The 24,774-nt window shown below is 28.6% G+C and overlaps 3 protein-coding genes across 3 annotated transcripts; all 3 read right to left on the bottom strand.

The window, feature by feature from the left end:
• Positions 1–4,571: 4,571 nt before the first annotated feature.
• LOC18008523 (agamous-like MADS-box protein AGL80) lies at positions 4,572–5,537 on the bottom strand. Its single transcript, XM_006391318.1, has one exon. It carries the CDS (start codon positions 5,535–5,537, stop codon positions 4,572–4,574), a length of 966 nt encoding a protein of 321 aa, XP_006391380.1.
• Positions 5,538–9,789: 4,252 nt separating this feature from the next.
• Positions 9,790–10,776, bottom strand: LOC18008289 (agamous-like MADS-box protein AGL80). The gene has a single exon (XM_006391317.1). The coding sequence runs from the start codon at positions 10,774–10,776 to the stop codon at positions 9,790–9,792; it is 987 nt and encodes a 328-aa protein (XP_006391379.1).
• A 4,264-nt stretch (positions 10,777–15,040) lies between these two features.
• Positions 15,041–16,045, bottom strand: LOC18008673 (agamous-like MADS-box protein AGL80). Its single transcript, XM_006391316.1, has one exon. The coding sequence runs from the start codon at positions 16,043–16,045 to the stop codon at positions 15,041–15,043; it is 1,005 nt and encodes a 334-aa protein (XP_006391378.1).
• Between the last annotated feature and the right edge of the window lie 8,729 nt (positions 16,046–24,774).

Raw genomic sequence — 24,774 nt, 5'->3', positions numbered from 1 at the left:
CTGATGAAAATTTTGACAGAGAAAATATCAAGCATTACCCATCAGACAAATGGGAAATTTAAGAAGAAAAGAAAGAGGAGGTCTGACCATATCCCGATTGTGAATGCTGGCCGTAGCCACTCCCTCGTTAATCAGAGTATCTGGTTCCACTATAATAAGTTAGTGAATAATTCTGAGATACTATTGGAAACAACAATAACAAAGCCTATAAGCCAACATCATTGATGGAAATTTGACGACTCTAAACTACGAAAATCGCTGAAAAAAAAAAGAATTTGATTCACTCCGATGATTCTAAATTTATTATTCGCTCTAGCGATTTCGCTAAAGAGAGGACAAATTGACGGCGTGATGGAAATACCTACCAGGAGATTGATTTTCTCTTCTTCTCTGCGTGTTACGTACTGGGGAAAGAGAGAAGACCTTAAGCAATTGGGAAAGTAAATAAGGAAAAAAACCCTATAAATAAAGACCTTAAGCAATTGAGAAAGTAAATAAGGAAAAAAAAAACCCTATAAATCCAGATGAGGAAGACGAACTGATATTGGTTGCGAAAGATTGGGAAGAATAAATTAAAGTAGATGTTGTCAGCAAGGGTTTTTCATCGGTTAGAGAAGAGGAGGACTGGAGGAGAAGACGAAGAGTTGCCATAATTTTATCTCAAAACGTCCCCAAAGAGAGAAGAGCAAAAAACAACAAAAACAATTTTAGATGACACATGGCACTCTCCCCCATGCTGACGTGGCAATCAGCTGGAGAGAGTTCAGCCTCTTTTATATATAAGATTATTATTTTATAGATAGGGAGAAAAATAACAAAAATAAAATAATAATTATAACTAATACAGTTATGAATCTATTTAATTATTTTTTCTATCTTAGTCACTTATATAAACAAGATGACATTAGTAAAAATTGTACACTAATGTTAAAAAAAATATTTGTATATATTTGAGATAATATCTAAGATTTGGTTTAGTAAATGGGTTAAAGTTTCTTTTTAATATATTTCTGGAATTAGTTTTCTTTACTGGAAACTTTGAATGTGATTTATTTTGACTTGTAAAGTGACCACAAACTAAAGCATTATAAATATTATTCTCTTAAGTTCATAGTTAAAAATCTAATGTTTTGAATTTATATATTATATCTAGGTTAGAAACATAAAATAGCCATTTTGAAGAGTGATTTTTTTTATAACTTAAATTATAGGAGTCTAAAGATATAAAAATAGTTGATATTTTTTAACTGATAAAAATGTAGTTTAGGGAATGAAAGTTGAAAATAGCTTCAAAATTAGAAAACATGAGAGAAACATATTACTAGATCAATATCGACAACATTTTCTCTTTTAATAATATTGAAAAATTAGTATGAAAAAAATATATTTTGTGAAAGAAATACTGACATATCTGAAATTATGAACATTTTATTATTTTAGGTTGATTATTCATTTGGTCAATTCATTGATAGATAGACGTATTTATGTATTGCTCATAGAAATACAATGTAACAAAATCTATTCAAATCTCTTTGTTTTTGAAAAATAGTATTTTGTTTTTACACTCAGTGAAAGATATACTGATATATATCTTTAAATAGCAATATATACTGGTATATCTCTTTTTGTAACAATTATATTTGAATAGATTTTGTTACATTGCATTTGTTATTAGTAATACATAAATACATGTATCTATCAATTAATTGACTAAATGGAGAAACTACCTAAAATAATATAATGTTCATAATTTCAGATATGTCAGTATATCTTTCACTGAATATTTTTTTCTTACATGAATATAGATACATGTATTTATGTATTGCTAATAAGAAATACAATGTAACAAAATCTATTCAAATATAATTGTTTTTGGAAAATATCATTTTGTTCTTACAATTTAAATTATTTCTTAAATCTTTATATATGTTCATATCGAAATAGGCCTGGTCTTGAAGTGAAGGGAATAAAATTATTACATTGACCCTTATACTTTTAAATAACTTTGTGAACCCAATTATCTAATTAAGTTCTGGTTAAAATGGTGGTATAGTGTGTTAATTTTTGAGTTTTTGTCTGGTTAATTGCTACAAAAATATTCATGTGTTACATGTATCGATAAGAAATGCGTTTGACTTGGCGCATTCCAAATTAGAATATCTATATCCTTTTAGGTTTTTCTACACATTCAATATTGAATTATATAAATGTTCCTTTTATAGTGTTTAATAAGAGTATTCAATCCCAAACAAACTACATGTATAACTTGATACACATTAAAATAAGCAAATAATAAGCTATGATTTAGAAGTTTTTGTTTTTAAATTCGATTTATTTCATTCAATGGGTTACTTATCCTATTATATCTTAGATAATATTTTAGGGATTATGATATTACTTTCGTATAGATATGTTTTTAACCCTAAAGATTTATCAAGGTATATTTTGAGACTTAAAAAAGGGAAATAAAACAGAAGTTCCCTTATACATCATATATTTAATTTATTTATCAAGTTTAATTTTTTTCTGTTGTTGTAAGATTTTCAAACTAAACAATTAAACTTGAGAATAATTCATTATAATTTTTTTATATCTATAGATAGATATATCACTAACATATTTCATAAGTCACTGTTCTTGTTTAAGTAGCCAATCTATACATATGATAATAATGGATATGCACATATACAAACTGAAGATACTCTCTATATGTGTCAAAAAAATATTATCAACTTTATTGGTGATTATACATGAATATATATATCTAAAATTCTATATTGGCCATTCTCACATTCTTCATGGTTTTAGTGAGTCAATATAGATCAATGCTATAATGCAACTCAAACACGATAAGAGTACAGTTCTGATATAGCAGGTCTGACTAGTTTAAGTGTTGAATCATTGCAAGAGAACATTATGTAGTTATAATATAGACTCAGTAACCACATATTTGATTAATGAGATTTTATTCAGTAACCACATATTTTATGAATAAGACTCTATTTAGGAAAATTTGGAGTTCTTTAAAAGCATAGATAAATTAGCTAGCATGTTTGGTTACAAAAAAAAAATAAAAAGCTAGCATGTTATATTCTTTAAAATTATATCGATCTGTATATTGATCTATAGAACTGTATATATTCTTCATCTCTCTTCAACATGTTATTTCATTATGAATATGGACTTCTGTAAAAGAAATATAATCAGTTATATAGACACTATGATACTTCATAATATATGATGTTAAAAGAAACATATGGACACAGTTTGCTAATGTATTTTTATTAATTATTAATAAGCATACCCAACACAAACAGATACATATATTTATCTATAATTTGTACACATTGATATATTTTCATGAAAATTAATTACTTGTTTCTTGCGCAGCTAGAGAGTTGAGAAAGACTATGAATTTTTATTTACCTCATCCATCTAGAGAACTATAATACATATATGAAACAACAAAATTCATAAAAAAAAAATATATATTATTTCCTGAACCAGGAGATAAAAAATATCTTCTTACATCCAAAAATGCAGATATAAGCAGAGAATAAAATCCATGAACAATGAAACAAAATATCCAAAAAACTTTTATAATTCTCAATTTTTTTACAAGAAAATTTTTTCTAAGAAAACAATGTTTCAACATATTTTACATAGATTTTTTTCACGTTGGAATATAATTAATCAAAAATCAAAGAACAAAAAATCTCGTAAAACAAAAACAGAGAAAAAAGCAACCATATAAATAAAGCATCAGTTTCCAATGGTTCCAACATGCTTCCACTTCCGAGTTTCTCAATCTTAAATATCTTGTGGCACATGTTTCTCGATATAATCTCTCATGAAGCCATGCTGGTCCACCCGTAGCCAAATATGATTGGAAACAACCATCCCTTGTAAAGTTTTTTACGATGTCCCAAAGGATCCTATTAGATTTTAGAGTTTTCATCATAAGAAGATACAGTTAAACACATAAACTAGGAGCTAAATGTTTGCTGTTAAGGAGCTATTAAAACTAGAATAAACCTTAATCTACATTTCTTATATATTAAAAAATATATATTTTAAATATACAAAATTCATATATACGATAAATTACATACATTTAAATAGTGATCACCTGCGTTAATGACATTCCAAATATTTTTAGCTAAAATATAAATTAGACATTTGATTTGAAAATTCATTTTGAAATTTTATGTAAAACTTAGTACCAAATTTGGTAATATATTATGTAATCACCATTACCCTAGATTCTAACTCCAATATCTTAGGTAAACTTAAACTAAAAGAAAATAAAATGTATTTTGCACTTTAGAATAGTTTTTTATTTTACTTATCAGACTGTGAACGTTTATTCTCAAAATGCTAACAAAATCATATATTATTTAAATAAAAATGACACATCACAAATCCATAAAATGAAAAATCATAATCATTCAGATAGTAAAATAAAACCACAACAATATTAAAAACAGCTACAAAAAAAAATTAATTGCAAAAGCACTTGAGAATAATTTTATTTTTTGCTTATTAAAATGTGAACGTCCATTCTTTAAACCCTAATGGAACCATGTATTATTGGTAGGATTTGGACTGGTAACATGGATGATACTGCTTGAGCTGACTGTGGTCAGAGCAGTAGAGGGGATTTGCTGTTGTTGCTGGTGGTGGAAGGGGTTGTGGAGGTTGGGGTAGTGGCGGTTATCCATATGCTCATATGCATCACTCATTTGGTCAGGATGGTGTATCATCTCCATAAAAGGTTGTTGCTGGATCCGACTATGAATTTGATTCAGGTTCATATTTCGAGTTTGCTCATAGAATCCAACATGTGGAGTGGCAGGATGACAAAATTGTTGATGTTGTTGTTGCTGAATAGAGTTAAAAAAAGTTGCGGCAGCAGCGGATGAGGAGGAAGAATAAACCTCATGAATCGTAGCGGCTGGAGCAGTTGTAGCCGAAGCAACTGCCAAAGATCCAATGCCTTCAAAAGAATGAGTCATAGCCGCAGTGACAGCAGTATTAGAAGATTCACCCATCTCCATACTAGAACTCTCCAAAATCTCGATCTTGCGATTAATATCTTTTTGATATTGTCCAATCACATAACCTAAGTCATTGAGATCCAAAATATTGAGATGAAACCTCTCCAGGCTTCCATCCCAACATTGGAACATGACTTCAATCATCTCTTGCTCCCTGTTATCCTTCTCCAGCCTCCTCAGATTCTCAGACAATTTGGCGATCCTCTGTCTGAGAAAGGTCACTTGGTCCACCATTTTTTTTTGTTGGTCCATCTCCGGCAACGTCTGGAAATCCGAAACTACCCTTCGCACACTAGAAGTCGATGGCCAGACATCTGGATTGGACGTATAGGGACTGTAGATGATGGCACAGGCAGTGACACCACATAGAGTCGAGATTTCCTTCACTTTCTTCAGAATGCCTTTCTTTCTTTTTTGAAAGGTTGCTTTCCTGGACGAGTTATTTTCAATGAAAGCAAGCTTCACCTTCTTCCTCGTCATGGACTTTTTAAAAAAAAATGTTTCTCTTTTTTTGTATGTTTATTTGTTTTGTGTTAGTTGTGAACTAAAATCATGGATGAGTTGTGTTATATAGTAATGGTGGAAAGGGGGGTACAAAGATTTGTTCTCCTTTATTATAGATATTATTATTTTATAGATAGGGAGAAAAATAAAAAATAAAATAATAATTATAACTAATACAGTTATGAATCTATTTAATAATTTTTTCTATCTTAGTCACTTATATAAACAAGATGACATTAGTAAAAATTGTACATTAATGTTAAAAAAAAAATATTTGTAGATATTTGAGATAATATCTAAGATTTGGTTTAGTAAATGGGTCAAGTTTCTTTTTAATATATTTAGGGAATTAGTTTTCTTTACTGGAAACTTTGACTGTGATTTATTTTGACTTGTAAAGTGACCACAAACTAAAGCATTATAAATATTATTCTCTTAAGTTCATAGTTAAAAATCTAATGTTTTGAATTTATATATTATATCTAGGTTAGAAACATAAAATAGCCATTTTGAAGAGTGATTTTTTTCATAACTTAAATTATAGGAGTCTAAAGATATAAAATAGTTGATATTTTTAAATGATAAAAATGTAGTTTAGGGAATGAAAGTTGAAAATAGCTTCAAAATTAGAAAACATGAGAGAATATTTTTTTTCCAGCTTCTGTTGTAGTTGTCAGATTATAAGATCACACTTGGTAATAAATCTGAGTATATTAAGTCAAAAATCTTGTTTTCTTAGATCAAAAATTTCCAGAAAAAAATAGAATAATTTGATTAATCAAAAATCAATTAGTTTACCAAAAGTTTATATAATTTCGAAAAACAAAAACTAGTTGTAAATTTATCAAACTATTGCATAGTTAAATTATTTTTAATTTATTATTAATAAAATAGTTTCGAAACAAAATTTTATTATATTTTAATCTTGTTAAAAATATATATATATTTTTTTAATTTTACAAAAAATAGTAGAAACATATTACTAGATCAATATCGACAACATTTTCTCTTTTAATAATATTGAAAAATTAGTATGAAAAAAATATATTTTGTGAAAGAAAGACTGACATATCTGGAATTATGCACATTTTATTATTTTAGGTTGATTATTCATTTGGTCAATTCATTGATAGATAGACGTATTTATGTATTGCTCATAGAAATACAATGTAACAAAATCTATTCAAATCTCTTTGTTTTTGAAAAATAGCATTTTGTTTTTACACTCAGTTAAAGATATACTGATATATCTCCTTATATAGCAATATATACTGGTATATCTCTTTTTGTAACAATTATATTTGAATAGATTTTGTTACATTGCATTTGTTATTAGCAATACATAAATACATGTATCTATCAATTAATTGACTAAATGGAGAAACTACCTAAAATAATATAATGTTCATAATTTCAGATATGTCAGTATATCTTTCACTGAATATTTTTTTCTTACATGAATATAGATACATGTATTTATGTATTGCTAATAAGAAATACAATGTAACAAAATCTATTCCAATATAAATGTTTTTGGAAAATATCATTTTGTTCTTACAATTTAAATTATTTCTTAAATCTTTATATATGTTCATATCGAAATAGGCCTGGTCTTGAAGTGAAGGGAATAAAATTATTACTTTGACCCTTATACTTTTAAATAACTTTGTGAACCCAATTATCTAATTAAGTTCTGGTTAAAATGGTGGTATAGTGTGTTAATTTTTGAGTTTTTGTCTGGTTATTTGCTACAAAAATATTCATATGTTACATGTATCGATAAGAAATGCGTTTGGCTTGGCGCATTCCAAATTAGAATATCTATATCCTTTTAGGTTTTTCTACACATTCAATATTGAATTATATAAATGTTCCTTTTATAGTGTTTAATAAGAGTATTCAATCCCAAACAAACTACATGTATAACTTGATACACATTAAAATAAGCAAATGATAAGCTATGATTTAGAAGTTTTTGTTTTAAAATTCGATTTATTTCATTCAATGGGTTACTTATCCTATTATATCTTAGATAATATTTTAGGGATTATGATATTACTTTTGTATAGATATGTTTTTAACCCTAAAGATTTATCAAGGTATATTTTGAGACTTAAAAAAGGGAAATAAAACAGAAGTTCCCTTATACATCATATATTTAATTTATTTATCAAGTTTAATTTTTTTCTGTTGTTGTAAGATTTTCAAACTAAACAATTAAACTTGAGAATAATTCATTATAATTTTTTTATATCTATAGATAGATATATCACTAACATATTTCATAAGTCACTGTTCTTGTTTAAGTAGCCAATCTATACATATGATAATTATGGATATGCACATATACAAACTGAAGATACTCTCTATATGTGTCAAAAAAATATTATCAACTTTATTGGTGATTATACATGAATATATATATCTAAAATTCTATATTGGCCATTCTCACATTCTTCATGGTTTTAGTGAGTCAATATAGATCAATGCTTTAATGCAACTCAAACATGATAAGAGTACAGTTCTGATATAGCAGATCTGACTAGTTTAAGTGTTGAATCATTGCAAGAGAACATTATGTAGTTATAATATAGACTCAGTAACCACATATTTGATTAATGAGATTTTATTCAGTAACCACATATTTTATGAATAAGACTTTATTTAGGAAAATTTGGAGTTCTTTAAAAGCATAGATAAATTAGCTAGCATGTTTGGTTACAAAAATAAAATAAAAAGCTAGCATGTTATATTCTTTAAAATTATATCGATCTGTATATTGATCTATAGAACTGTATATATTCTTCATCTCTCTTCAACATGTTATTTCATTATGAATATGGACTTCTGTAAAAGAAATATAATCAGTTATATAGACACTATGATACTTCATAATATATGATGTTAAAAGAAACATATGGACACAGTTTGCTAATGTATTTTTATTAATTATTAATAAACATACCCAACACAAACAGATACATATATTTATCTATAATTTGTACACATTGATATATTTTCATGAAAATTAATTACTTGTTTCTTGCGCAGCTAGAGAGTTGAGAAAGACTATGAATTTTTATTTACCTCATCCATCTAGAGAACTATAATACATATATGAAACAACAAAATTCATAAAAAAAATATATATTATTTCCTGAACAAGGAGATAAAAAATATCTTCTTACATCCAAAAATGCAGATATAAGCAGAGAATAAAATCCATGAACAATGAAACAAAATATCAAAAAAACTTTTATAATTCTCAATTTTTTTACAAGAAATTTTTTTCTAAGAAAACAATGTTTCAACATATTTTACATAGATTTTTTTCACGTTGGAATATAATTAATCAAAAACCAAAGAACAAAAAATCTCGTAAAACAAAAACAGAGAAAAAAGCAACCATATAAATAAAGCATCAGTTTCCAATGGTTCCAACATGCTTCCACTTCCGAGTTTCTCAATCTTAAATATCTTGTGGCACATGCTTCTCGATATAATCTCTCATGAAGCCATGCTGGTCCACCGTAGCCAAATATGATTGGAAACAACCATCCCTTGTAAAGTTTTTTACGATGTCCCAAAGGATCCTATTAGATTTTAGAGTTTTCATCATAAGAAGATACAGTTAAACACATAAACTAGGAGCTAAATGTTTGCTGTTAAGGAGCTATTAAAACTAGAATAAACCTTAATCTACATTTCTTATATATTAAAAATATATATTTTAAATATACAATATTCATATATACGATAAATTACATACATTTAAATAGTGATCACCTGCGTTAATGACATTCCAAATATTTTTAGCTAAAATATAAATTAGACATTTGATTTGAAAATTCATTTTGAAATTTTATGTAAAACTTAGTACCAAATTTGGTAATATATTATGTAATCACCATTACCCTAGATTCTAACTCCAATATCTTAGGTAAACTTAAACTAAAAGAAAATAAAATGTATTTTGCACTTTAGAATAGTTTTTTATTTTACTTATCAGACTGTGAACGTTTATTCTCAAAATGCTAACGAAATCATATATTATTTAAATAAAAATGACACATCACAAATCCATAAAATGAAAAATCATAATCATTCAGATAGTAAAATAAAACCACAACAATATTAAAAACAGCTACAAAAAAAAATTAATTGCAAAAGCACTTGAGAATAATTTTATTTTTTGCTTATTAAAATGTGAACGTCCATTCTTTAAACCCTAATGGAACCATGTATTATTGGTAGGATTTGGACTGGTAACATGGATGATACTGCTTGAGCTGACTGTGGTCAGAGCAGTAGAGGGGATTTGCTGTTGTTGCTGGTGGTGGAAGGGGTTGTGGAGGTTGGCGTTGTGGCGGTTATCCATATGCTCATATGCATCACTCATTTGGTCAGGACGGTGTATCATCTCCATAAAAGGTTGTTGCTGGATCCGACTATGAATTTGATTCAGGTTCATATTTCGAGTTTGCTCATAGAATCCAACATGTGGAGTGGCAGGATGACGAAATTGTTGATGTTGATGATGCTGTTGCTGTTGCTGAATAGAGTTAAAAAAAGTTGCGGCAGCAGCGGATAAGGAGGAAGAATAAACCTCATGAATCGTAGCAGCTGGAGCGGCTGGAGCAGTTGTAGCCGAAGCAACTGCCAAAGATCCAATGCCTTCAAAAGAATGAGCCATAGTCGCAGTGACAGCAGTATTAGAAGATTCACCCATCTCCATACTAGAACTCTCCAAAATCTCGATCTTGCGATTAATATCTTTTTGATATTGTCCAATCACATAACCTAAGTCATTGAGATCCAAAATATTGAGATGGAACCTCTCCAGGCTTCCATCCCAACATTGGAACATGACTTCAATCATCTCTTGCTCCCTGTTATCCTTCTCCAGCCCCCTCAGATTCTCAGACAATTTGGCGATCCTCTGTCTGAGAAAGGTCTCTTGGTCCACCATTTTTTTTTGTTGGTCCATCTCCGGCAACGTCTGGAAATCCGAAACTACCCTTCGCACACCAGAAGTCGATGGCCAGACATCTGGATTGGACGTATAGGGACTGTAGATGATGGCACAGGCAGTGACATCACATAGAGTCGAGATTTCCTTCACTTTCTTCAGAATGCCTTTCTTTCTTTTTTGATAGGTTGCTTTCCTGGACGAGTTATTTTCAATGAAAGCAAGCTTCACCTTCTTCCTCGTCATGATGGAGTTGTTGAAAAAAATGTTTCTCTTTTTTTGTATGTTTATTTGTTTTGTGTTAGTTGTGAACTAAAATCATGGATGAGTTGTGTTATATAGTAATGGTGGAAAGGGGGGTACAAAGATTTGTTCTCCTTTATTATAGATATTATTATTTTATAGATAGGGAGAAAAATAAAAAATAAAATAATAATTATAACTAATACAGTTATGAATCTATTTAATTATTTTTTCTATCTTAGTCACTTATATAAACAAGATGACATTAGTAAAAATTGTACATTAATGTTAAAAAAAAATTATTTGTAGATATTTGAGATAATATCTAAGATTTGGTTTAGTAAATGGGTCAAGTTTCTTTTTAATATATTTAGGGAATTAGTTTTCTTTACTGGAAACTTTGAATGTGATTTATTTTGACTTGTAAAGTGACCACAAACTAAAGCATTATAAATATTATTCTCTTAAGTTCATAGTTAAAAATCTAATGTTTTGAATTTATATATTATATCTAGGTTAGAAACATAAAATAGCCATTTTGAAGAGTGATTTTTTTCATAACTTAAATTATAGGAGTCTAAAGATATAAAAATAGTTGATATTTTTTAAATGATAAAAATGTAGTTTAGGGAATGAAAGTTGAAAAATAGCTTCAAAATTAGAAAACATGAGAGAATATTTTTTTTCCAGCTTGTGTTGTAGTTGTCAGATTATAAGATCACACTTGGTAATAAATCTGAGTATATTAAGTCAAAAATCTTGTTTTCTTAGATCAAAAATTTCCAGAAAAAAATAGAATAATTTGATTAATCAAAAATCAAATATTTTACCAAAAGTTTATATAATTTTGAAAAAAAAAACTAGTTGTACATTTATCAAACTATTGCATAGTTAAATTATTTTTAATTTATTATTAATAAAATAGTTTCGAAACAAAATTTTATTATATTTTAATCTTGTTAAAAATATAATTTTTTTTTAATTTTACAAAAAATAGTAGAACATATTACTAGATCAATATCGACAATATTCTCTCTTTTAATAATATTTAAAAATTAGTATGAAAAAATAATATTTTGTGAAAGAAATACTGACATATCTGGAATTATGAACATTTTATTATTTTAGGTTGATTATTCCATTTGTCAATTCATTGATAGATAGACGTATTTATGTATTGCTCATAGAAATACAATGTAACAAAATCTATTAAAATCTCTTTGTTTTTGAAAAATAGCATTTTGTTTTTACACTCAGTTAAAGATATACTGATATATCTCTTTAAATAGCAATATATACTGGTATATCTCTTTTTGTAATAATTATATTTGAATAGATTTTGTTACATTGCATTTGTTATTAGCAATACATAAATACATGTATCTATCAATTAATTGACTAAATGGAGAAACTACCTAAAATAATATAATGTTCATAATTTCAGATATGTCAGTATATCTTTCACTGAATATTTTTTTCTTACATGAATATAGATACATGTATTTATGTATTGCTAATAAGAAATACAATGTAACAAAATCTATTCAAATATAATTGTTTTTGGAAAATATCATTTTGTTCTTACAATTTAAATTATTTCTTAAGTATTTATATATGTTCATATCGAAATAGGCCTGGTCTTGAAGTGAAGGGAATAAAATTATTACTTTGACCCTTATACTTTTAAATAACTTTGTGAACCCAATTATCTAATTAAGTTCTGGTTAAAATGGTGGTATAGTGTGTTAATTTTTGAGTTTTCGTCTGGTTATTTGCTACAAAAATATTCATGTGTTACATGTATCGATAAGAAATGCATTTGGCTTGGCGCATTCCAAATTAGAATATCTATATCCTTTTAGGTTTTTCTACACATTCAATATTGAATTATATAAATGTTCCTTTTATAGTGTTCAATAAGAGTATTCAATCCCAAACAAACATGTATAACTTGATACACATTAAAACAAGCAAATGATAAGCTATGATTTAGAAGTTTTTGTTTTAAAATTCGATTTATTTCATTCAATGGGTTACTTATCCTATTATATCTTAGATAATATTTTAGCGATTATGATATTACTTTCGTATAGATATGTTTTTAACCATAAAGATTTATCAAGGTATATTTTGAGACTTAAAAAAGGGAAATAAAACAGAAGTTCCCTTATACAACATAGATTTAATTTATTTATCAAGTTTAATTTTTTTCTGTTGCTGTAAGATTTTCAAACTAAACAATTAAACTTGAGACTAATTCATTATAACTTTTTAATATCTATAGATAGATATATCACTAACATATTTCATAAGTCACTGTTCTTGTTTAAGTAGCCAATCTATACATATGATAATTATGGATATGCACATATACAAACTGAAGATACTCTCTATATGTGTCAAAAAAATATTATCAACTTTATTGGTGATTATACATGAATATATATATATATCTAAAATTCTATATTGGCCATTCTCACAATCTTCATGGTTTTAGTGAGTCAATATAGATCAATGCTTTAATGCAACTCAAACAAGATAAGAGTACAGTTCTGATATAGCAGATCTGACTATTTTGAATGTTGAATCATTGCAAGATAACATTATGTAGTTATAATATAGACTCAGTAACCACATATTTGATTAATGAGACTTTATTCAGTAACCACATATTTTATGTTTAAGGCTTTATTTAGGAAAATTTGGGGTTCTTTAAAAGCATAGATAAATTAGCTAGCATGTTTGGTTACAAAAATAAAATAAAAAGCTAGCATGTTATATTCTATAAAAGTATTCGATCTGTACATTTGTATATATTGATCTATAGAACTGTATATGTTCTCAATCTCTCTTCAACATGTTATTTCATATGAATATGGACTTCTGTAAAAGAAATATAATCAGTTATATAGACACTATGATACTTCATAATATATGATGTTAAAAGAAACATATGGACACAGTTTGCTAATGTATTTTTATTAATTATTAATAAGCATACCCAACACAAACAGATACATATATTTATCTATAATTTGTACACATTGATATATTTTCATGAAAATTAATTACTTGTTTCTTGCGCAGCTAGAGAGTTGAGAAAGACTATGAATTTTTATTTACCTCATCCATCTAGAGAACTATAATACATATATGAAACAACAAAATTCATAAAAAAAAATATATATTATTTCCTGAACCAGGAGATAAAAAATATCTTCTTACATCCAAAAATGCAGATATAAGCAGAGAATAAAATCCATGAACAATGAAACAAAATATCCAAAAAACTTTTATAATTCTCAATTTTTTTACAAGAAAATTTTTTCTAAGAAAACAATGTTTCAACATATTTTACATAGATTTTTTTCACGTTGGAATATAATTAATCAAAAATCAAAGAACAAAAAATCTCGTAAAACAAAAACAGAGAAAAAAGCAACCATATAAATAAAGCATCAGTTTCCAATGGTTCCAACATGCTTCCACTTCCGAGTTTCTCAATCTTAAATATCTTGTGGCACATGTTTCTCGATATAATCTCTCATGAAGCCATGCTGGTCCACCCGTAGCCAAATATGATTGGAAACAACCATCCCTTGTAAAGTTTTTTACGATGTCCCAAAGGATCCTATTAGATTTTAGAGTTTTCATCATAAGAAGATACAGTTAAACACATAAACTAGGAGCTAAATGTTTACTGTTAAGGAGCTATTAAAAATAGAATAAACCCTAATCCACATTTCTTTTAGATTAAAAAATATATATTTTAAATATACAAAATTCATATATACGATAAATTAGATACATTTAAATAGTGATCACCTGCGTTAATGACATTCCAAATATTTTTAGCTAAAATATAAATTAGACATTTGATTAGAAAATTCATTTTGAAATTTTATGTAAAACTTAGTACCAAAATTGGTAATATATTATGTAATCACCATTACCCTAGATTCTAACTCCAATATCTTAGGTAAACTTAAACTAAAAGAAAATAAAATGTATTTTGCACTTTAGAATAGTTTTTATTTTACTTATTAGACTGTGAACGTTTATTCTCAAAATGCTAACGAAATCATATATTATTTAAATAAAAATAACACATCACAAATCTATAAAATGGAAAATCATAATCATTCAGATAGCAAAATAAAACCACAACAATATTAAAAACAGCTACAAAAAAAAATTAATTGCAAAAGCACTTGAGAATAATTTTATTTTTTTGCTTATTAAAATGTGAACGTCCATTCTTGAAACCCTAATGGAACCATGTATTATTGGTAGGATTTGGACTGGTAACATGGATGATACTGCTTGAGCTGACTGTGGTCAGAGCAGTAGAGGAATCACTGGGGATTTGCTGTTGTTGCTGGTGCTGCTGGTGGTGGAAGGGGTTGTGGAGGTTGGGGTTGTGGCGGTTATCCATATGCTCATATGCATCACTCATTTGGTCAGGATGGTTCATCATCTCCAGAAAAGGTTGTTGCTGGATCCGACTATGAATTTGATTCAGGTTCATATTTCGAGTTTGCTCATAGAATCCAACATGTGGAGTGGCAGGATGACGAAATTGTTGATGTTGATGATGATGTTGCTGTTGCTGTATAGAGGTAAAAAAAGTTGCGGCAGCAGCGGATAAGGAGGAAGAATAAACCTCATGAATCGTAGCAGCTGGAGCGGCTGGAGCAGTTGTAGCCGAAGCAACTGCCAAAGATCCAATGCCTTCAAAAGAATGAGCCATAGTCGCAGTGACAGCAGTATTAGAAGATTCACCCATCTCCATACTAGAACTCTCCAAAATCTCGATCTTGCGATTAATATCTTTTTGATATTGTCCAATCACATAACCTAAGTCATTGAGATCCAAAATATTGAGATGGAACCTCTCCAGGCTTCCATCCCAACATTGGAACATGACTTCAATCATCTCTTGCTCCCTGTTATCCTTCTCCAGCCCCCTCAGATTCTCAGACAATTTGGCGATCCTCTGTCTGAGAAAGGTCTCTTGGTCCACCATTTTTTTTTGTTGGTCCATCTCCGGCAACGTCTGGAAATCCGAAACTACCCTTCGCACATCAGAAGTCGATGGCCAGACATCTGGATTGGACGTATAGGGACTGTAGATGATGACACAGGCAGTGACACCACATAGAGTCGAGATTTCCTTCACTTTCTTCAGAATGCCTTTCTTTCTTTTTTGAAAGGTTGCTTTCCTGGACGAGTTGTTTTCAATGAAAGCAAGCTTCACCTTCTTCCTCGTCATGATGGACTTTTTTTTAAAATGTTTCTCTTTTTTTGTATGTTTGTTAGTTGTGAACTAAAATCATGGATGAGTTGTGTTCTACAGTAATGGTGGAAAGGGGGGTACAAAGATTTGTCTTATTATAGGTATTATTATTTAATAGATAGAAAGAAAAATAAAAAATAAAATAATAATTATAAGTAATACATTTATGAATCTATTTAATTAGTTTTTCTATCTTAGTCACTTATATAAACAAGATGACATTAGTAAAAATTGTACATTAATGTTAAAAAATATTTGTAGATATTTGAGATAATATCTAAGATTTGGTTTAGTAAATGGGTCAAAGTTTCTTTTTAATATATTTCTGGAATTTGTTTTCTTTACTGGAAACTTTGAATGAGATTTATTTTGACTTGTAAAGTGACCACAAACTAAAGCATTATAAATATTATTCTCTTAAGTTCATAGTTAAAAATCTAATGTTTTGAATTTATATATTATATCTAGGTTAGAAACATAAAATAGCCATTTTGAAGAGTGATTTTTTTTCATAACTTAAATTATAGGAGTCTAAAAATATAAAAATAGTTGATATTTTTGAAATGATAAAAATGTAGTTTAGGGAATGGAAGTTGAAAATAGCTTCAAAATTGGAAAACATGAGAGAATATTTTTTTTCCAGCTTGTGTTGTAGTTGTCAGATTATAAGATCACACTTGGTAATAAATCTGAGTATATATTATACTTAAGTTAAAAATCTTGTTTTCTTAGATCAAAAATTTCCAGAAATAAATAAATTAATTTGATTAATCAAAAATCAATTAAATTACCAAAAGTCTATATAATTTTGAAAAAAAGAACTAGTTATACATTTATCAAATCTATTGCATAGTTAAATTATTTTTTTTAATTTACTATTAATAAAATATAATTTCGTTACAAAATTTTATTATATTTTATTATATTTTAATCTTATTAAAAATTTTTTTTTAATTTTACAAAAAATAGTAGAAACATATTACTAGATCAATATCAACAACATTTTCTCTTTTAATAATATTGAAAATTTAGTATGAAAAAATATATTTTGTGAAAGATATACTGACATATCTGGAATTATGAACATTTTATTATTTTAGGTTGATTATTCATTTGGTCAATTCATTGATAGATAGATGTATTTATGTATTGCTCATAGAAATAGAATGTAACAAAATCTATTCAAATCTCTTTGTTTTTGAAAAATAGCATTTTGTTTTTACACTCAGTGAAAAATATAGTGGCATATCTCTTTAAATAGCAATATATACTGGTATATCTCTTTTTGTAACAATTATATTTGAAAAGATTTTTTTACATTGCATTTGCTATTACCAATATATATATATATGTATCTATCAATTAATTGACTAAATGAAGAAACTACCTAAAATAATCTAATGTTCATAATTTCAGATATGCCAGTATATTTTTCACTGAATATTGTTTTTCCTACATGAATGATAGATACATGTATTTATGTATTGCTAATAAGAAATACAATGTAAAAAAATCTATTCAAATATAATTGTTTTTGGAAAATATCATTTTGTTCTTACAATTTAAATTATTGCTTAAATATTTATATATATTCATATCGAAATAGGCCTAGTCTTGAAGTGTAGGGAATAAAATTATTACTTTGACCCTTAGACTTTTAAATAACTTTGTGAAATCAATTATCTAATTTAAGTTCTGGTTAAAATGGTGGTATAGTGTGTTAATTTTTGAGTTTGTGTCTGGTTATTTGCTACAAAAATATTCATGTGTTACATGTATCGATAAGAAATGCGTTTCGCTTGGTGCATTCCAAATTAGAATATCTATGTCCTTTTAGGTTTTTCTACACATTCAATATCGAATTATATAAATGTTCCTTTTATAGTGTTCACTAAGAGTATTCAATCCCAAACAAACTACATGTATAACTTGATACACATTAAAATATAAGCAAATGCATAAGCTATGATTTAGAAGTTTTTGTTTTAAAATTTGATTTATTTATGGTATGAATAATATATATATATATATATATATATATTTTTTTTTTAAATGTTAAGAACTATTTAATTATCTATATGATTATACAATGGCAGGTTGGACTAATTGAAATCAGAGACGATGAGAAAGATAATAACAACAATATTGCTGTTAATGCTGATGATGATGTCGCTACTGCTGGTGATGGTGCGAATGATCCTTTAAACTCAAAAGTTTTGAAAGATGACGAAAAATTGTCCCTTGAACTTACTCTTGGTCTCAAGTACTAAGAAAACTTGGGTTTCTATCTTTTTTAAGTTTGCTTACCTTTTATGTAATGTTATTGTCCCATATAATGAGATATTATAAAAAATGAACAATATATATTAAGATGGTAGTTGTTTTTCTAAGATGTTACTTGGTGATCTACAATCTATTATTTGGGTGAAAGATAAATTTATAAATAGAAATCTATTTTCAATAAAATATATTATTTATTTTTCTTTTATAAGGTTTTTTTTATGTTTATAAGCTTTAAACTACAACTTTAGATAATGGAAGCTTTTTAGTCGAGTGGTCGACTACTGGTTAATTAATGTTTCTACATCCGGAGGTCTGAGGTTTGATTCCCAAAAGATGTGATTTATGCAGATTATTATGGAGGCAAACTTATAAGGAAATTATCAGCGTCGTCCAAGGAAAGTCGTTTGTTGTGGTCCCGGTCTGCGTGGATTCTTTTGGAATCTATAGATTGTCAGTTGTAATATTGTCATTATAATAGTGATAACATATTATGAAAAAGTCCAATATTAGCTATTCTTTTTTTTTTTTTTTTAATCCAAGAAAGCAAAAATGGTATGAATAATATATATAGGGTTTTGTATTTTTGTCATTTAGAAATGATTATATTTATGAAATATGGTATCTCTACTATTGCAATTTTTTGTTATTAGTATAAAATTAAATTGGTTTGGAAGAAAACAATGTTTCCGTCAGTATATGGGTTTTTTAGCTGTCTCTTAATATTAGCATGTTAGATCGGTGGTCCGTCTACCCTGAATGCTGTCTTTTAAGAGAATTCACTATACACTTAATGAATATAAAGAGCTAGTTGACTGGAAGTTAGATCTAAGTGTGTAGATTTTTGCATGACGGATCAACGGACTAGTTATGCTTGTATTTTGGTGAGAATTTTCTAGGCTACATCCAATAGATGCATTATGATTGATTATGGTCTAGGAGTATGGTTTCTTAGAATTTGGAATTCCCAATGATTTCTGTTAGAGGCTTTTTCTAGGCTTAGATCTTGCTTTGTTTGAGGACAAACAAAGTTTTAAGTCTAGAGGAGTTGATAACACCGTATTTTGACCACTTTTATGGCTCGATTTTAAATACTTTTCAAATGTTTTTTTATTTCTTTTAAGTATTTTAAATATATTTTTCTAGTATTTGTAGTTCCAAGACTCTTTTCAGGTAATTAAGGCAAAAGGTGTGCATTTTGGAGCAAAATATCATTTTGGATAAATTCGGAATATATATGTGCAAAAGAAAAGAAAATTTACTTTGAAAGATTGAAAGAGAGACTTGCAAGATATATCCATATTTTTGTTGTTTAATTTCAGAAATGTGGTTATCTTTTCATTACTACTGCATTGTAGCCTACAAAAAATTAAAAACAAAGTTAATCATTTTGATTCTACAGCAACCAATTAAATGAATTCATGAACTAGCATTAATTAATTATGGCATGAACCTTTGTTGGCTTTGCATAAACTTGGTTGCATCTCGAAGACGTTCAAAGATCTGAAGGTATTGTTGAGTTTGTCGCCACCTCATTTGCCGTATCATTCTCTTTTTTTTTCTGTAGAATTGCACGTGCATATATTTAATGGATACATATATATTTAGACTGTGCAATATATTTTTAGTGCAAAGATATTTATACAACAAGTTTATGCAAAGCCAACAAAGTTTATTTTTCTATACACCTATTGAAATAAACATATACATTTGATTACATATACACTAGGTAAAAATCTAAATTATCACACTATAAATCTTTGAATAGATAGTGATACATATCTGGTTAATAAAATTTATATATATATATATAAGTACCTGGAGATGGCTTTTCACATGCGATATTGTGAGTGTTTTCACACCCATTGAATTCAAAATCTTTTTAGGGGTTGCTCCTTCAATATTAAGAATAATCATAAGATAGACTTTTATACAAAGAATTTTTTTTCTTAAATGATATAAAGAATAATTCTACTATAGTTGAAATTTTTAAAGGTGAGAAAAAATAACACAACTGGTAAAAAAAATAAAAAAGAGCTTATCAATTTTGTAAAAACTGAGAAATTGCATTTGTTGTACTAAAAAACAGGAAAAAAAAAGTTTTCTTACTCTTTTCGCCACCGAGTTGTTCAACAGCATGGACAAAATAGCGATAAAGATCAGTGGTCCATCTCAGTCGCGGCACTATTGACTTACTGTAAGGTCTAACAATCTCTCTTTTCATCGTTTTTGTTATGCGATGCTTTTTTTATGATGTACCGATTATTTTTTCGGTTCTAAAATATTTATAGAATTTTTTAGAAGATATAGTTACCAAAATTAACATAAATAAAAATATTTAATTCTAGTAAATATCTTTCTTGTGACTTGTGATTTTGATGTTTTATTAAGAAAATTAAAATTACACTTTTAAATAAAAATATTATTTAACACCATTTTTTTCTAGTGGTGATAATATGTACCATAAAACTTAAAATTCAATTAATACTACCAGATTTGTTTCTAGAAAATAAAACTATATATGCTGGCAAACTATTTTATAAAAAGTCAAAATTAACCCAAAATTAATATATTTCCGAACTAGGATATGTATAACTTAATGGTTTGCACTAGTGTGATTATTGTATCATCATCCAATTTAAACATATGCATTACATGTTGTTTATTGACAACAATAACAAAGTTATACCTTAAATCCTAAAATTTTAGCTTATTATCATCATTTTGAGCCAAATTATATAAATAAATTAAATTCTATACATTATACTATTCTTTCCAAACCAATTTAATTTTATTCTAATAACAAAAAATTAAAATAGTATAAATACCATATTTCATAAATATAATCATTTCTAAATGATAAAAATACAAAATCCTAAATTTTCATATGTAATACATATATATTTTTTTTTCATACCAATTTTGCTTTCTTGGTGATTTAAAAAAAAAATAAGAATAGCTAATACTGGACTTTTTCATAATATGTTATCACTATCATAATGATAGTTTTACAACTGACAATATATTCACTCCACAAGAATCCACGCAGACCGGGATCACAACAAACGACTCTCATTGCATCACGCTGATAATTTCCTTATAAGTATACCTCCATAATAATCTGCATAAATCACATCTTTTGGGAATCAAACCTCAGACCTCCGGATGTAAAACCATTAATTAACCATTAGTCGACCACTCGACTAAAAGGCTTCCATTATCTAAAGTGGTAGTTTAAAACTTATAAACATAAAAGACATTATAAAAGAAAAATAAATAATATATTTATTGGAAATATATATATATATATATATATATTTATAAATTAATCTTCCACTCAAATAATAGATGAAAGATCACCAAGTAACATCTTATAAAAACAACCACCATCTTAATATATATTGTTCATTTTTTATATCTTATTATATGGGAAAATAGCATTACATAAAAGGTAAGCAAGCTTAAAAAGTATAGAAACCCAAGTTCTATTAAGACTTGAGACCAAGAGTAAGTTCAAGGGATAATTTTTCGTCATCCTTCAAAATTTTTGAGTTTAAAGGATCATTTGCACCATCGCCAGCAATAGCGACACTATCATCAGCATTAACAACAATAATGTTGTTATTATCTTTATCATCGTCTCTGATTTCAATCAATCCAACCTGCCATAATATAATCATATAGATAATTAAATAATTTTTAACAATCAAAATCATTCGCATGTTTCTATTGTTACATATATCCTCTTTATCCACTATTTTAAGTCAAAATATCTCACCACAATCAACAATAACCAAGAAATAAAGAAAAAATAACCATCAAAAAATAATATTGAAAATCGTTTAATATCATAATGTATCAGTAAAAACTGATAAATGTAAACATTTTGACAATATTATAGGATTTTCGCATGACGGATCAATGGACTAGTTATGCCTGTACTTTGGTGAGAATTTTCTAGACTATCCTTGATTTGAGCATAATGACTAACTCTAGTTTAGAAGCATGATCTCTGAGATTTTGTTAGTTGCTGCGATTTTCAAACCTCTTTTCCAGGTTCAGATCTTTGGTTTTGTTTGAGGATAAACAAAGGTTTAAGTCTGGGGGAGTTGATAACACCTGATTTTGACCACTTTTATGGATCACTTTTAATATCTTATGCAGATGTTTTCACTCAGGTTTAAAGTTTTTTAAGTGATTTCCATGTTTTAGAATCTCAAAAGAGTTTTCAGGTTATTTTGACAAAAGGAATGCACTTGGGAGCAAAAAGCATAACTTTGGATAAATTCAGACCATCGGAAGTTTGGTAGAAAACGGAGGTCTTCCCACCGTCTGATCATCCCCAAATTTTGACACAACATATAGGAGACCCAGATTTCTAATACAAGTGGAATCAAAGCAATCCAACGGTTAGATCTCCAGATATGGTCGATACACTGAAGGCGAATCATCATCCTGCGGCCAAAACGTCATCCGCCGGGGGTGCAAAAGTTTAGACCGCGGAGAGCTCAATTCCAAGCCTCAGAAGCCCATATTAAAGCCCAAGTCACTCCCGTCATTATTCCTGCAAGTCCTAGGCGTTCCCGAGGACTCAAGACACTATATAAACCCCTTTTAAGTCGTTTAGAAGGGTGTGCCACATTTTTTCACCAGGAACCCTAGAAGAGAAGCTCCCCAAAAGAGGAGCCACCAAGAGGGGCACCATCGGCCCTCCTTCTTCAACCTGTTCTTCATTTCTAAACTTTGTCTATTTCAATTCTCTGCAATTCTAAACACTTTTGTGATGTTGAACTCAGCTATGTCTGAGTAATTTACCAGTTGGGTTTTAAGAGATTTTTCAAAGGCAATTTCATGTCTTGATCTTATGCTTTATTCGATTTAGGGTTCAAAGTCTTCTAGGAGCCCTTCGTTCATTCTTGTTCCCTATGTTGTTTCTGTTGCTAACCGCTTAGAAATTGATCTCAGTAATTGGAGCCACGAGAGTGATGTATCGAATTACCAGACCTAGAAGTGACCGAGCGATATCGCTGTAGGAGACGAAAGCTACCTACAGAGAGTCGCGAGCGTAGATGAATTCTGTTATTAATGCATGATCTTATTTGCAGCATGAGAGCGAGAGTTAATTTCTGTGTTGAGTGATTAGATGATTAGGGTGACGAGAGTTGGCTAATCTTACATGTGTCTATTCTAGTTTGGGAGCCTCACTAGTTAACTTCCTTTCTTGATTTGTTTATCTTAGGTCTGGGCATTCGGTTCGACGGGTCGGTTCCGGGTTAGAACCGGCCGGGTTCGGTTCTTTCGGTTTTTGTAATTTGGACCCATTTGAGAACCGAATACTTTCGGTCCGGTTTCGGCTCGGTTCCTACTAATTACGGATCGGTTCGGGTGTTTAAATTTAAAACCGAAATCTGTCTAATACACCTGAATTACGGTTCGGTTCGGTTCTTTTGTTGGACCCGAAACCAAAATTAACCGAAATTAGCAAAAAAAAAACTAAAATTAGCAACAAAAAACTGAAATGTCATAAAAAACCAAATTGCAAACCACCATAACGTAAAGTGCTGAAGATTTAAACATTGTGAAAAAATTGAAATGACAAATGACAATAGTCGAAACTAGAAAACACGAAAGTCTGAACTGAAACATTAGAATTCCTAAAACACAAGTGCATGAAACATAAAATAAAACAATGAAACTGAAGACACGAAGACATGAACTTGAAGACCTGAGCTTGAACTTGAACCTTGAAGCTTTGGTACCTGGAACATGATAAAAATACAGAGATGCAAATCAGTTAAAAATTGTTCTTAAATCACGAACACACAAACTCAGAAAGTCACAAACATTAGTTCACAAAGTCACAAACATTAGTTCACAAACATTACCTTGTACTCATCAGTTCCACGTTCACAATCTCAAGTCTCAAGTCTCAACAGCTCAGCTTCTTTGCATATTGAATTCAGGGTCGTTTTCTAATAAAAAAAAAAAGAACTAAAGGTTAGAAAACAAGATAAGTAAAAAACAAATCAAAGAGATGTTAAAAAGGAATTAACTTACTTCTCATGAGTTCATCTTCAAGCTCCACATGGGCAAGCATTTGTTCACAAGTTGACACTCCTCTTTCATTGATATGAATTTCACTTTTTAACCACTGTTCAGTACACATCAACACTTCGACCATGTAGTGTGTTAAACAGCTTCTGTATGGGCTTAACACTCTTCCACTTGTGCTAAATGCGGATTCAGAAGCGACGAATGACACTTGCATTGCAAGTATATCTTTCGCAATCATTGAAAGAACCGGGAACTTGCCACTATTTCTCATCCACCAACCCAAGATATCATACTCTGTACCCTTCATCAGCTTTGGTTTATCAACAGCCTCTTTCAAATATATCTCTAACTCATTTGCTGAGTCACCAACT

The sequence above is a fragment of the Eutrema salsugineum genome, unplaced genomic scaffold (assembly GCF_000478725.1).
Source record: "Eutrema salsugineum unplaced genomic scaffold, Eutsalg1_0 scaffold_9, whole genome shotgun sequence".
Taxonomy (NCBI): Eukaryota; Viridiplantae; Streptophyta; class Magnoliopsida; order Brassicales; family Brassicaceae; genus Eutrema; species Eutrema salsugineum.
Note: the sequence above shows the minus strand (reverse complement) of the source record. Positions and strands in the feature narration are given on the sequence as shown.